General features: G+C 45.3%; 1 protein-coding gene across 2 annotated transcripts in view; it reads right to left on the bottom strand.

Annotated features, from left to right (window-relative positions):
• ST8SIA2 (ST8 alpha-N-acetyl-neuraminide alpha-2,8-sialyltransferase 2) overlaps positions 1 to 15,775 on the bottom strand; it is a 72,317-nt gene that overhangs the window by 30,586 nt on the left and 25,956 nt on the right. The window contains exon 2 of one of the 2 annotated variants that reach the window (XM_081551683.1): positions 764 to 826. The exons of the other annotated variant lie outside the window; for it this stretch is intronic. Coding sequence (XP_081407809.1) covers positions 764 to 826 — 63 coding nt within the window. The remainder of the gene's footprint in view (positions 1 to 763; positions 827 to 15,775) is intronic. 2 annotated transcript variants of the gene reach the window in all.

Here is a 15,775-nt window from a genome sequence, read left to right as displayed (position 1 = left end):
GTTGGCTTGTAAAGCATTTTCTCACTCTCTAGCATCAAGCTGTCCTCTGGCCAAAGACTGTCATTTGGGGAAACACTCTTTTAGATTTAGAGTGCGCCTTCAGTAATCATGGGCTTCCCTGGTGGCTCCGCTGGTAAAGAATCTGCCTGCAATGCAGGAGACCTGGGTTCGATCCCTGGGTTGGGAAGATCCCCTGGAGAAGGGAAAGGCTACCCACTCCAGTACTCTGGCCTGGAGAATGCCATGAACTGTATAGTCCATGGGGTCACAAACAGTCTGACATGGCTAAGCGACTTTCACTTCACTTTCAATAATCAAGGTTAACAGTTCTGAGATGACTTCCTAAATATTTTTAAGAGGTCTCAATAAAGTGTCTGAGTACTCTATTTTCCATCTTTATCTCTCCCCATGAAACTGGATGAAAATCCTGATTCCTTTCAGAGTCTCCGTTATTTGGCAAAAATTCAAGTTATGAATAAGCTCATTGGTGGCTCAAGTGCCTCCAAGTGGGTGGGCTCCTTTTCAGAAAGACTCTTACCATCTGAATTTTCCATCTCCGCAGCCTCTAGACCGGGGCCCATTTCCTGGGCTCTTCTATCAACAGCTTCCCCCCCCCCCCCCACTGATTAGGAAATGCAAAGCCAAAGTGAAACGAAACAGATCTATTTGCTAAGTAAGAAGGGCACCATCCAGCAAAGAGGAGAAGCAGATTAATAGCTGCCTTACAGCAAAAACAAATGAACACAAAATCTAATTTACAAACCTATTAGATTTGCTATGTAAGCTGTTCACAGCTGATCTGATTGTACCTCTGCCTCCAGAATTCCTGCAAGACAAAGGAAATGCATTATTTATAAATCCAGCTCTCTTTTGCAAAGCCTTCTTCAGTCGCCAGGAGCTCCTGCAGCCCACCTTGGAGAAGTACAGAGGGAGGATGCATTCTCACCCTGGCTTTTCCAGAATGGACAGCATCCTAATCTAGCCACAAACCCAAGCCTTTGATGGGGAAGCTGACCTCATGTCCTTTCCTGCTTCCCACTTGAGCAATGTTTCAACTCCCACCTAGGTTTCCACTTGAGAATTTCATCTGACTTTGAGACAGACTCCTCTGGGATTCCTCTCCTCCGGTTAACCCCACAGGCTAGCATGTTTTAGCATGACTCAGCACCTGCTGTAGCATGACTCAGCCTTTGCTCTAGCCTGACTCAGCATCTGCCCTTCGTCTTTTGCTTTCACTTACCTTGATGAAAATGAAAGAAGAAAGTGAAAAAGTTGGCTTAAAAATCAACATTCAAAAAACAAAGATCATGCATCCAGTCCCATCACTTCATGGCAAATAGATGGGGGAAAAGTGTAAATAGTGGCAGATTGTTTTCTTGGGCTCTAAAATCACTGTAGATGGTGGCTTCAGCCAAGAAATTAAAAGACACTTGCTCCTTGGAGGAAAAGATATGACAAAACCTATACAGTGTATTAAAAAGCAGAGATATCACTTTGCCTACAAAGGTTTGTATAGTCAAGGCTATGGTTTTCCCAGTAGTCATGTACAGATGTGAGAACTGGATCATGAAGAAGGCTGAGTGCCAAAGAATTGATGCTTTTGAACTGCCATGTTGGAGAAGACTCCTGAGAGTCCCCTGGATGCAAGGAGATCAAGCCAGTCCATCCTAAAGGAAATATGCCCTGAATATTCATTGCAAGGACTGATGCTGAAGCTGAAGCTCCAATACTTTGGCCACCTGGTGTGAAAAGCTGACTCACTGGAAAAGACCCTGATGCTGGGAAAGATTGAAGGCAGGAGGAGAAGGGGATGACAGAGGATGAGATGGTTGGATGGCACCACTGACTCAATGGACATGAGTCTGAGCAAACTCCGGGAGTTGGTGATGGACAGGGAAGCCTGGTGTGCTGCAGTCCATGGGGTCACAAAGAGTTGGACATGACTTAGTGACTGAACAACAACAACTTCTGGTGTGATGTTGTCCATCACATTGTCTCCAAACTAAAGATCTCAGAAGTTCAACAGAGGCAGCGAGACTGACTCAACCAGTGCCTCCAACCAAATGTGAAAATGATTTGCTTTTTGGTGGCAGGAAAAATAAGAGTGGAGTCCCTTTGTGGGGGAGCAGGAGATGCTTGAGTATTAGTGTCCTTTGCTTCTTCCTCTGGAGGATAAGCTTTGGGAGTCAAAGCACTCTAAAGCCCTTTCCAGGCCCACCGTTTCGTCAGTTCTGTCAGATTCTGTTCTGGGTGGGGGCTATGGCGCCATGAAGTTTCACCCTACTTTGCCAGCTGCACTGGGTCAGGGGAGAGATAAAACTATCTGCCCTTGGTATTCAGCCCACTTTGTGCTCTGTGTGTTTAAAAGTTGTATGTGAGACTGAGGCAGGAGGCAGATGGACCTCTCCCCTACCCACCTAGGGCAAAGCTACTGGAGATCCATTCCCTATTGACTGAAACACCAAGACGAGACTAGCAGGATAATTAAGAGAGGAGACTGGGCCCTGCTCAGACCATGTTTCATTCCTGAAGTCTGGAGACCTTCTCGACCACACATGCACAGAAGAGGCTCCTTGGAGGCCAAAGGGGAGTCATGTTAAGGGAGGTTCTACGCAGACGCCTTTTGGGTAGAATCCATCTTGGCTAAGAGATGCATGCGCACACATGGGAGGATCCTGAGATATTTCAAATAGAGACTGTGAACCAGGCAAATCACAGTGACTGGCCAAAGAAGACCCAGAAGCAATGTTCCACAGAAGTATTCAAAGTGCCACGAGGGTGTGACTCAGCGACTCTGTTTCTCTCTGAGTCCACCCGTGTGTCTATCCACACGAACGGTAATTCTTTGTCTTCTTAATATAATACTTGACTTGCTTCACTATTTTCATCTTTGTGGGAATTCTTTTCTGCAAAGCTGAAGGCTAGGGCCCTGGTCACTGACCACTGGTCTAGTAGCTAGGATCGGGTGCTTTCACCACCGTGAGTGAGTGAGTGACAGTTGCTTAGTCATGCCTGACTCTTTGCAACCCCATGGACTGTAGCCTGCCAGGCTCCTCTGTCCATGGAATTCTCCAGGCAAGATTACTGGAGTGGGTTGCCATTTCCTTCACCACCATGACCTGGCTTCAATCTCTGGCTGGGGACCCAAGCCGTTGCAGGCCAACGACACTCAAGATCAAGACTAATGGTTAAATTAAATAATTTCCCCCACTGATTTGTAGGATATGTGGTTTGAGGAGATGTTTTTCATACTTTTCTCATTTTTCAAAAGTTCCATCTAGACCTTCAGCCAAAGTGCTGGTATACTTCAAAGAAACAATATTGCAGGCCAACGACACTCAAGATCAAGACTAATGGTTAAATTAAATAATTTCCCCCACTGATTTGTAGGATATGTGGTTTGAGGAGATGTTTTTCATACTTTTCTCATTTTTCAAAAGTTCCATCTAGACCTTCAGCCAAAGTGCTGGTATACTTCAAAGAAACAATAAAAATCACTGCAAAATCATTGTGTATTTAAAGAACCCTGTGATTTAATAAGAACTATGTAGGGAAAGCCAATGTCTACTTCCTCACAGGTTTTAAGTTTGAAACCGGAAATCCTAAATTTCTTTAGGACTCACATACTTGTAGATATAACATTGTGTGTGTGTGTGTGTGTGAGTGAGTGCGTGTGTGTGTTTATGTTTTCCTGATAGATGGAAATGTCTTTTCAACATTGTTTGCAACAAGAATCATTCTGCCTCATAGCCGGATGAGCCGGCAACAGGAAGGGTACTATGACTCACCCTGTGCCTCGTTCTGGGTCTCCCTTCAGGTCTCAGGTTTCATCACACACAGTCTGGTTTTTAATGCACAGAGTATCATTGGTTTCTCGCATTGCAATCAAGGCATGATATCTCTTTCTTGTCTCTCTTCATTTCCCCTTGGGATGGCAGAGCGCTCACACTTCTAGTTCAAGGGTCTGGGTATACCTGGCCAGCTCTGGCCTGTAACCATAATCTACTATACTTGGGTCAGAGCCCAGGGGCTCTCCTGGGCATGCTGCTGTCCACAAGTCACTGACCTTTTACCATGCCCTGACCCTGACCCCTGTTTTCAAAATCAGCACTCCTTGTAGGGAGGGAAGACTTGCTGGGTCAGACATTAAGTCAAGTATAGTAATTAAAAGTGTGGTCATAGCTCAAGATTAATGAAAGGTTAATGGAACAAAAAAGATTGTCTAGAACTGATGAATGATTTTTTAAACATTATTGTCGATGAAAAATTTGATAAATGATTTGAAGTAGTTGATTAATAATCTGGAGGTGAGTTGGAGGGAAATCAGGTTAAGTGTTCCCTGATTTATAAATTTCAAGTGGATTTAGCTAGTGTTTCTCAGACCATAATAATGCTCCTATTCCTATCAGCAGTTTGTTTATCACCCATTCTAATATCTACTTAAGTTTTTCAATTGACTCATCTTTTTAAAACTTCTTAACCTAAGCAATGCCATTGGTGAAAATATGGGTTTCATATCATGAATATATACTCCTTTGAAAAGAACACAAAACCATTACTCCCCAAAATATTTATCAATGGAATTCCTAAAATAATCTTACATTATCGCCAAGAACTCTTATAGCACCTCTGGAAAAGACTGAATTAAACAGCTAAATATTTAAAGAAGGCAACCCATATGAAATTGGTATGAAGATGGAAGAGAATATTTATCAAATCTTGATGAGGTATGAGGAGCGAATGTGAAGGACTTCTAAAATTCAGAAGTGTAAGAAGAAACCCTAAGAGGAAATGCAGACAGATTTGACTTCATAAAAATTTAAAATTCTGCTTATACAAACAGCAAAGCTCAACAAACTCTCTCCAGTGTCTTTCTTGGAATATGAGAGGGCTCCAGGTGAGGGGAACTCTGCATTTGGTATCTATTTGGTTTACTGTAACCAGGGGTATGGAGAGGATGTGATGCTGAGCACAATCGTCTCCTACCATCTTGCTCTTCTCTTGCCTCCAGGCCAGGTCCTGAGGAGCACTCAGGCCTGCTGACTGGGGTACCACAAGCCATGCACTTTTTCATACTAAGAAAGTAAGTGAAAGTAGCTCAGTTGTGTCCAACTCTTTGCGACCCCATGGACTGTACAGTCCCTGGAATTCTCCAGGCCAGAATACTGGAGTGGGTAGCCTTTCCGGGGTTTCATACTAAAACTTCCTCTAACCCTGGCTTTCCCCCACCTCAGCACTACTGATGTTTCAGGGTTGGTGTTGGGTGTCAGGGCAGCTAATTGTGCGCTCTAGTATGTTTAGCTGCATCCCTGGCCTCTACCTGCTTTATGGCAGGAGCATCCCTCCCCACACCCTGCAAATTGGGACAACCAAAAATGCCTCCAGACCATGTCCCCTGGGGCAGGGAGGCACAATTACCTCCGCTTGAGAACCTCTGCTCCAAGTTGGTTTCCACCTGGTGCCTCTGAGATGAATCCCCGCCCCTGCTCTCCCTCACCAGCCAACCCATTCCATCACCTTCCCAAGTCCACCCCCTTGCTAAACTCCAAGCCCAACACCTGTGCTTCTGCTCAAAACACAATTTTCAATTCTCAGCCACCTTTCCCTTCTCCTCCCAAAGCATTCTGCTACAGCATTTGTTGCCTTTTTTGTATTTAATTATTGCATGGAATCACAGATGGGAGACTTGAAAGAAATGTTGTCATTTACCTAGTCTAAACTCCTCCTCTTACAATTGAAGGAACCAAGGTCTCAAGATTTGGTTCTGGTTTCAGCTTCCTTGGCTGCTCACCACACTAGAATGGAAGCCCCTGGGTGGCGTGCACTAACCGTGTCTTTTATTTTCTTTATCTGATGCTTTGACATCTGGGAACTTGCTGACTTTGGAGGGGCAGCTTCACTCAGGGTTAGTAAATTCCTAGAGATAGTAAACCACTGGCCTGGGAGGGCATCTTTCAAATGCAAACCAATCAATCTAGAGCCCAACCCCTCCCCTGCCCCACCACCTCCCTTATTGGGATCCTACACTCTGGGTCACCATCCACCTACCATAATCAACCTAGAGCTAGGTACTGAACTTCTATGCATCTATCGGGTTTAATAAACCCAGGGATTACAGTGGTCCCAGACACACAGGGTCAGCTCCTATGCCCCACAGTCTACTGAAGCTATCCAAAACAGCCAGTCCGAAGCTGCTTACCCAGCCTCACCCTTGCTTCCTCTGCAAACCACAATAAAGGCTCTTGTCCACAGTTCCCCCTTCCTCTGCCTCTTAAGGGACCTGGTGCTACTCCAGGTAGCCCTGCGTGATGTGGTGTGCCACCTCTTTTGGGATCTGGGAGTATAAAAAACCCATTTTCAATGGCAGCCATTTCCTGATCTGTTGGCCTATTATTATTATTAAATAACAATAAATTATTATTATAGATATTATCTAAATAATAGATGCTATTATATCTATTAATATGTAATATATTAATAGATATTACTGTCTATTATTATTAAATAATAATAAAACTTATAATAAAACAGGGCGACCCTGTCTCGCTCACCTTCTCAGCCTTGCACAGTACCTAGCTCAAGTGGGACTTTTCTTCCTAAGTCTTTCCAGCAGTTTGCGTAGTGTGTTCCCACATATTATTTATACATGTGCAAGACACCGTTTCACTTCTCAGATCCCAGAGAATGGGGCATACTGTCATTCAGAGAAACTCAGGCTGCAGATGTTTGGCTCAAAATGAACTGCATGAATTGGCAAGGGATTTTTTTTTTCTAATTAGGTTTGGCCTCCATTGTTATTAAAATAAGCCTGCATCTCTTGTGACAGGGGAATGCTGAGACCTGCTTGGCTGAGTGACAGAAGATGATCTGGTGAGAAAAATTTGCTAAAGATAATTAATCAAATTCTGAAATGATAGAAACAAAGATGCTTAGATCATCCAAGCGAAAAAAATGTATGGGAAAGCCCTTTGCACACTATAAAGAACTCTATAAAACAAGGTGCAATGTTAGTAACAACCACTGTCCGCTTGACCCCGCCCAATATTCTCAGCCATAGTTAGGATGGAGGTTGATTACTCCAAAGCTCTATGTTTTGAGAAGTTAGTCTCCTTTCCACCACAAACATAATACTCTTTCCAAGCAGTAGCTAAGATAATAAATAAAAATAGCGTCTTAAAAGAGAATAACATGCATAGTTGGATTTGTTTTCAGTGAAAAGCAATGAGCAAACCTGCAAATGACATCTGTTTAGCCTCTGCATCCAAGCCCAGTTGTTTGGAGGTAAGGTCACGTTCTAGTGTGCTGGGGTCTCATAGCTGTGTTAGAATCTCCCACATCCTTGGTTTCTCACTGGAGAGGCAGGCTCGGTAAATGAACTTTCAAGAGCTGACAGCTTTAATTAAGAGTCTGGACCCAACTTAAACAGCTGATTAGTCCTGAGAATAGAAGATTAAACTGAAGCACAAGTCATGAATTTGCAGATGATTGATTCTTCCCTCACAGTTTTGGGAGGATACTGAATGTGTGTGTTCAACCTGTGCACAGAGGCCACTGGGGTTCCTGCCTGTTGATCCTCCAGGGACACAGGATAACTATGTGGCACTCCGGACACACGGTGAGGAGAAAGTGAGGGAAAGACTGACTTAGGGCCGGTCACATGGACAGAGTGAGGGCTCCCAACAGGGTCCAAGGGTGTGTTTTTAAATGATTTTTTCGTTTTGGGGGGTTGTTGTTGTTCAGTCGCTAAGTCATGTCTGACTCTTTGTGACCCTGTGAACTATAGCACACCAGGCTTCCCCGTCCTTCACCATCTTCTGGAGTTTGCTCAAGCTCATGTCCATTAAATTGGTGATGCCATCCAAGGACACATAAACATAAGTATGTGGTGCCCCGGACACATGGTGAGGAGAAAAGCAGGAAAAGGATGATCTACGGTCAGTCACGTCCAACCATCTCATCCTCTGTTGTCCCCTTCTCCTCCTGCCTTCAATCTTTCTCAGCATCAGGGTATTTTCCAATGAGTCAGCTCTTTGTGTCAGGTAGACAAAGTATTGGAGCTTCAGCTTCAGCATCAGTCCTTCCAATGAATATTCAGGGTTGATTTCCTTTCAGATTGACTGATTTGATTTTCTTGCAGTCCAAGGGACTCTCAACAGTCTTCTCCAGCACTGCAATTCAAAAGCATCAATTCTTTGGCGCTCAGCCTTCTTTATGGTTCAACTCTCATATCTGTACATTACTAATGGAAAAGCCATAGCTTTGACTATACGGACCTTTGTGAGCAAAGCGATGTCTCTGCTTTTTAATATGCTGCCTAGGTTTGTCACAGCTTTCCTTCTGGGGAGCAAGCATCTTTTAATTTCGTGGCTGCAGTCACCATCCACAGTGATTTTAGAACCCATGAAAATAAAATCTGTCACTGTTTCCACTTTTTCCTCATCTATTTGCCATGAGGTGATGGGACCAGATGCCATGATCTTAGTTTTTTGAATGTTGAGTTTTAAGCCAGCTTTTCCACTCTACTCTTTCATCTTCATCAAGAGGCTCTTTGGTATCATCTGCATATCTGAGGTTGTTGATATTTCTCCCAGCAATCTTGATTCCAGCTTGTGATTCATCCAGTCTGGGCATTTCCCATGATGTACTCTGCATAGAAGTTAAATAAGCAGGGTGACAATATACAGCCTTGATGTACTCCTTTCCCAGTTTTGAACCAGTCCGTTGTTCCATGTCCACTTCTAACTGTTGCTTCTTGGCCTGCATACAGGTTTCTCTGGAGATAGGTAAGTTGGTCTGGTATTCTCACCTCTTTAAGAATTTTCTGCAGTTGGTTGTGACCCACACAAAGGCTTTTTGTGGAAAAATATGCATAACACAAAATTTCCATTTTGTCCTTTTTAAGTGCACAATTAAGTGGCATCCAGTATGTTCACAAGATCATGCAGCCATCACCATCTCTAGGATTTTTTCATCCCTCCCAACAGAAACTCTATCCCCTTGCTTCTTTCTGGTGAACTTGCCAGACCATGTTACCTGAATCTCTCTCCTAGACTTACACTCTATCTACCCTAACAGTGCTGGAGAACTTGTCATAGGGGAAGCAAGTTAAGGGTCAAAGCTCTGAGATAAGACTCCCAGGGTCTGCATTCTAACTGAACTAATCATTAGCTGTGTGACCTTTGACTACTGCTCCAGGCTTATGTTTGTTCATGGAGTGACTGTAGAGGTTAAACGAGCTAATGAATGCAGAGATGTAGGACAGCGCATGACACGTCATAAAGAACTTGATATTGATGTTATCCTTATTTTGACTTTTTGCAACCCTTTAAAACAGCAGGGACTTCCCTGGTGTTCCAGGGGCTGGGACTCCGCACTCTCAGTGTTGGGGTGGGGGCTCAGATTTGATCCCTGTTTGGGACCCCCCCATGCAACTAAAGCTCCCCCAGGCCACAGCTAAAAAAAATCCCATGGCTGGGGATCCCACATGTTGCAATGAAGATTGAGGATCCTGCATGCAGTGGCTGGGGCCCAGCACAGCCAAATATATAAATAAGTAAGTTGTTTTTTTTTTTAAAGTCAAATCATCTTGACTTGAGAGGCACATGATAACAGGTAGCTGCCCAGATTTGATCTGTGAGCTATGCTTTGCTAACTCCTTCTCTAGGATCAGTTCGGTTCAGTCGCACAGTCATGTCCAACTCTTTGCAGTCCCATGGACTGCAGCACACCAGCCTTCCCTGTCTGTCACCAACTCCTGGAGCTTACTCAAACATATGTCCATCGAGTTGGTGATGCCATCCAAACATCTCATCCTCTGTCATCCCCTTCTCCTCCTGCCTTCAATCTTTCTCAGCATCAGGGTCTTTTCCATGAGTAAGTTCTTTGTATCAGGTGGCCAAAGTATTGGAGTTTTAGCTTCAGCATCAGTCCTTCCAGTGAATATTCAGGACTGATTTCCTGAATATTCTTCTCTAGGATGTTAGGAGCAAAATGCCCCTCCAAGTAGCATCTTTGCCCTATGTCTCCTGATGACATCCTTCTGGTGGAGGTAGGCTCCTACTGCCAGAGGAAGGCTTTCCTGAAGTCACAGCTCCAACAGCGAGGACCACAAACTCCTGCCCTGCTAGCTCCTTACACAGATCACAGTGAAAGCTGGAACAGGCCAGTCACTTCTGGACTGTTAGCCAGGATCCCGTGTGATGGTATAGGGGGCCCCCTCTCAGCAGCTTCAGCCTTATTGTTGTTCAGCCGCTCAGTCGTGTCTGACTCTTTGCAACGCCATGGATTGCAGCTTGCCAGGCTTCCCTGTCCTTCACTATCTCCCTGAGTTTGCTCAGATTCATGTCCATTGAGTCGGTGATGCCATCCAACTATCTCCTCCTCTGTCGTCCCTTTCTCTTCAGCCTTACAGGCAGCAAATGACACTGCTGACAGTATGATGCTTGCACTAAATTTAGGTTTATCCCTAGTGCTACCCGTGTCTGGCGCCAGTGTGTTTACCCTCCTCCAGGTCCACCCACTCCACTTCCAGCTTCTCAGGTCTAACAGTCTCACTCAACAGTCCCTGGGAGGCCTTTTGCTGTTCAGCAGGTCTGATCATTGCCCCAGAGCCCTTGGACCTCACAGATACTGAAACCCCACTGGGCACGGAGCTCTGAAGAGACCAGTGGTATCCTTGACAATGGTGTTTCCATGATGACTGAGATCTCTGGTTACTGGGTGTTGTAAGTGCCAAAGGGATGTCACGACAGCAAGCTCATGGGCTTCTGTCTTCTTCTGCCCTCCTCCCAAACACTCAGCTCCTTCTTCTGCCATCTCCTCTCCTTTCATGCTTAATATGGTTTGATGTATCCGCTGGATGTGATTTCAGCAAACTTTTGTTTGTGAATCAGCTTCCATCAGTTGGAACAAAAAGGTACCAGCTCACTCTTGGCTCTCCCCTCTGCTCAGCCTCAGAAAACATCCATGAGAACTGAAGGCTTTGATTCCAGCCAATTTCCCCAGTCTCTTATGCTAGTCATCTGCACATCAGAAAAGTAAACAAGCCACTGGGATGCCAAGCATTTCCCTAACACTTACTCCCGGTCTTTCCTCTTTCTCATCATGAAACTGTCACCAACAACCAGAAGAGATATCAGAGAACTTGTCATCCAGACGAGAACACTTATGGAATAAATCAAGTCAACAACTGGGGCAGGAAAGGACACACGAACTGAGATGACCCATTCATGCAGGGATGGTCCTCCTCCAAGTTACACTCATCTTATAAAGGAGACAGACGTTATAATACAAAGATTTTTAAGAGAATGCTGCATTACACATCCAGATCACTCAAAACCCTAGAAACCAAGGAAGTTACAGCTCAGAGGTGATACATATCTATGTAGTTGGTTGAGTTGGATACATATCTATGTATGCAGTTGGAGCTGGTGAAACCTATTGTTAAAGAAGATTTCTTCAGTAATTTGTTGCTGTTTAGTCCCTAAGTCGTGTCCTACTCTTTTGTGACACCATGAACTCTAGCCTGCCAGGCTCCTCTGTCCATGGGATGTTCCAGGCAAGAATACTGGAGGGGGTTGCCATTTCCTTCTCCAGTGGATCTCCAGTAAGTAGTTCCTGGCTGTAGAGCCTTTTGTGAGTCCTTTGTCCCTCCCACCCATTCTGAAGACTCCGCTCTACAGTGAGTCAGCATCCCTTAACCTGCCCTGGTATTGTGGTCACACCTACAGCAAGGCTTTCCTTACACTCAGCTACCACTGCAGCTTCACCGCCTAGACAGGGGGCAAGCCTGGGACAAGGTCCTGCTCATCTCTGTATTGCCATGGAGCGGGGGAGGTCTTGTATCTCCTGCATATCTAACGTGCTTCTGAAGATGACTACTGGATGAATCGATGAGTCAAGAAAGCTGAGGCCATTCCTTCTCTGGAGAGAAAAGGGTTCATCCCCTCTGGTAGCATGGCTCGGGGAGGAAGAAGGGAGACCCCAGCCTTACTCCCACCCCCACTAACCACCTACCCACAACTGCCAAGAGGGATCCAGACCCAGGGCCTTTGCACTGGCCATTCCCTCTCCCTGAAATGTTTTTCCAACAGATACTCCATGGCTCCCTCCTCCCTTTCCCCTTTTTCCAAATCTTGGGTCAAATCGGACCTTCTCAGAGTGGTTTTCCCTGGCTGTCCTATTTAACACTGCATCTGCTGTCCTCCTCCTCCATGGAGGTCCTCCTCTTTCCCATCTCCTTTCATCTTTTCATCACTTGTTCAGTTGCTCAGTCGTGTCCAACTCTTTGTGACCCCATGAACTGCAGCATGCCAGGCTTCCTGGTCCTTCACTATCTCCTGGAGTTTTCTCAAACTCACGTCCATTGAGTTGATGATGCCATCCAACCATCTCATCCTCTGTCGTCCCCTTTCCCTCCTGCCTTCAATCTTTCAGGGTCTTTCCTAGTGAGTTGGCTCTTTGCATCAGGTGGCCAAAGTATTAGAACTTCAGCATCAGTCCTCCCAGTGAATATTCAGATTTGATTTCCTTTAGGATTGACTGGTTTGATCTCTTTGCAGTCCAAGGGACTCTCAAGAGTCTTCTCCAGCACCACAGTTCAAAAGAATCAGTTCTTCAATGCTCAGCCTTCTTTATGGTCCAGCTTTCACATCCATAAATGACTGCTGGAAAAACCATAGCTGCTTCCTTGATGGCTCAGACAGTAAAGAATCAGCCTGCAATGCAGGAGACCTGAGTTCGATCCCTGGGTCGGGAAGATCCCCAGGAGAAGGGGATGACTCCCCAGCCTAGTATTCTTGCCTGGAGAATTCCATGGACAAAGGAGCCTGGCAGACTATAGTCCATATTGTTGTCACAGAGAGTTGACATGACTGAGTGACTAACACTTTCATCACTATATCATGTACTATGTGCATGATCTTCCTTTGCCACAGGACTGTAAGCTCCATGATGGAAGCACTGTGCCTGTCTCGTTGACTGCTGTGCCTCTAGTGCCTGGACACCATGAAAGGTCTGTGAATATTTACAAATAGAAGGAAGCTGCCTCTTCCCATCCTTTGTTACAACAGAGAAGACAGCTGTCCTCTTACCCAAACCCAATACCTCCACCTGTGCTCTGAATCACATCCCTTCCAATCTTTCGTGATTATTACTCTATCAACTATTTCTTCTCTCTTCCTCATCTATTTACAGCTTCCTTTCAGCTGCCTAGTAATTCTGGTCTTTATCTTGGTCTTTGTATATGTCAGACTTCATTCTGCAAATTTTATATTAGTTCATGTAAGCCTCACAGTAACCTGAGGAAGCAGAAATGATGAGGCATTTCTACATGAGAACAAACAGAGGCACATAAAGGGGGAAAATCCTGCCCGGGGCCACACAACTACTAAGTAGGGATGCCAAGGTTTGAACCCAGCAGGCTGGCTCAAACCAGCGCCTCATCACTCCACCACGTGGCTGGCTCATCCCCACTAGCATTTATACGTGTTTGCTTTTCTCACCTTCAGTAAACAACCCAACCTTCCTTCCGTACACCCCTCAGCTACTTCTCTGTCTCTCTCCAGCACTTTGCAGACTTCTACCCTATCTGTGACTCCTCACTTCACCATCTCCCCCTACCATTCCATTCTGGTTCATGTCCCCATCACTCTATCAAGAGTGTTCTTGTATGAACATCTTGTGATGGGCATGTCTGTCTCCATCTTATTTGAACTCTGTCAACTTTTGATGATGGTGCCATGTCCCCCTTCCTGGATTAGTAAAGTCAGGGCTTCCTGGGTCTGGCCACAGGGTGGGCCTGGACAAACCATCTTCCCCTGGAGGAAATAAGCTACTGGGAAGAGACATGATAAATGGCCCCAAGTGGAGAGAAAGGTTAGAGTCCTCTGGGCAGCTTTAAGATTCCTTCTGGCTCTGGAAATCTATTATTTTAAATCATCTCCTTTCAAACACTTTAAGATTCTACTAATAACGACACAAAATCCCTCCTTGATTCTGTTCCCCTGACAGAGGGCACCCTCCCCAATTAAAATCTCAATTTTTTTCTATATTCACACCCAACAAGATTGTGTCCAGCATTGCTTTCTTTCAAAATACAGAAAATATTTTTCTTAAAAATATATTAGTTTTACAAAATTTTCAAATACAAAGTATGGTTGAGTTTTTTTTCAACAGCTTCCTGGCCCCCTCTCCACCAGAATTTACTCCCCAAGAGCAATGGCTTCACTGTTCCAGGTGACAATCCCAGCGGCAGACAGACATGTTAACAAAACACATCCTTAGGACGGGGGGATGTGGATTCCAAGAGAGCAGTGAAAATGAAGAATAACTTCTTTTGCTTGAGCTTCACCCTGTGCCAGGCACTGTACCAGTGACACATTAATTTGCATATTTTGGTTTTATAAATAGGACACACAGGCTGAAAAAGGTTAAGTGATTTGCCCAGGGTCAACCCTAGCAAATAAACTGGCAGAGCAGGGATTCGAGTTGCATGTGGTCAAACCATGTGTGCCTGCAGAACGCTGGCCCCTGTACCCTGCCCTTTGCCTGCTACACGTGAGGATTTAATATACAGTCAGGGAGATGCTTGAGACTTAAGAGGAAGCAAAGGTTATTCAGGGCTTCCCCCAGTGGCTCAGTAGTAAAGAATCTGTCAGCAACGTAGGAGCCACAAGGAGATGCAGGTTCAATCCCTGGGTTGGGAAGATCCCCTGGAGGAGGGCATAGCAACCCACTCCAGTATTCTTGCCTTGAGAATCCCATGGACAGAGGAGCCTGGTGGGCTATAGTCCATGGGGTCACAAAAGAGTTGGCACAGTTGAAGTGACCTAGCACACACACATGCAAAGGTTATTCAATAAGTAGTTGCAAGCCATCTGATAAGCTAACTGGGAAAATATTCAAGTCAGATTCTCCGCTGGCACCACACCAATAAGGATAAAATATGATCTAGCCATGAAGAGTTACGCTTAGGAGCAGTTTTATATGAAAATTCATTCACCCTATTTTAGTCCATTTGGGCAGCTAGAACGTAATGTCATAGTCTGGGAGGCTTATAAACAACACTGGTTGATTGCTCAGTGTTCTGGAAGCTGGAAGTCTGAGATCAGGGTGCCAGTGTGGCTAGGTGAGGGCCCCCTCCTGGGTCACAGGCTTCTTGTATCCTCACAAGGCAGAAGGGGTGAGGGACCTTTGGAGTCTCTTCTATAAGGGCACTAACCCTATTTGTGAGGGCTCCACCCTCATGACCTAACTACCTCAAAGGCTCCATCTCCTAATAACCATCACAGTGGGCATTAGGATTCCAACGTGTGAATCTGGTGGAGACAAAAATATTCAAGCCATTGTACTTCCATGCGTGTCCACTACTGACAGTGCCTTTGCCTCCTGCAAAACCTTAATGGAGAGGTTTGGCAGCCCTGAAAACTTCTCATTTCATTCATGTCACATGGTGCGGATAAATCCGTGCTCTTTAAAGAGAAGCAGAACGGCCATCCCACATGCCGCGCTCTTGAACCCGCCTCACTGGGACTTGAAAGGCCTCTGCCTTAAGCCGGCCTTTCTTCCCTCTCTTTTGTTCACTTCTTGACGAACCAGCATTCAGAGGCCGTGTCCCTATTAACACAGTTGCAGCCTTTCCTCGAGAAAACCCCTGGAGGGCCCCTTGGTTGGGGAGGACTTTAAAGTCACTTTCCTTCCAGATGTTTGATGTGCCCCCTTCCCCGCACTGCTGGTCCCAACCAGCAGTCACCACTCGTGGAATCTTGCTGTCATC

The sequence above is a fragment of the Giraffa tippelskirchi genome, chromosome 12 (genome assembly GCF_054371585.1).
Source record: "Giraffa tippelskirchi isolate mGirTip1 chromosome 12, T2T-mGirTip1v1.2.pri, whole genome shotgun sequence".
Lineage (NCBI taxonomy): Eukaryota > Metazoa > Chordata > Mammalia > Artiodactyla > Giraffidae > Giraffa > Giraffa tippelskirchi.
The sequence above is the reverse complement of the archived record's forward strand: the minus strand, read 5'-3'. Positions and strand labels throughout refer to the sequence as shown.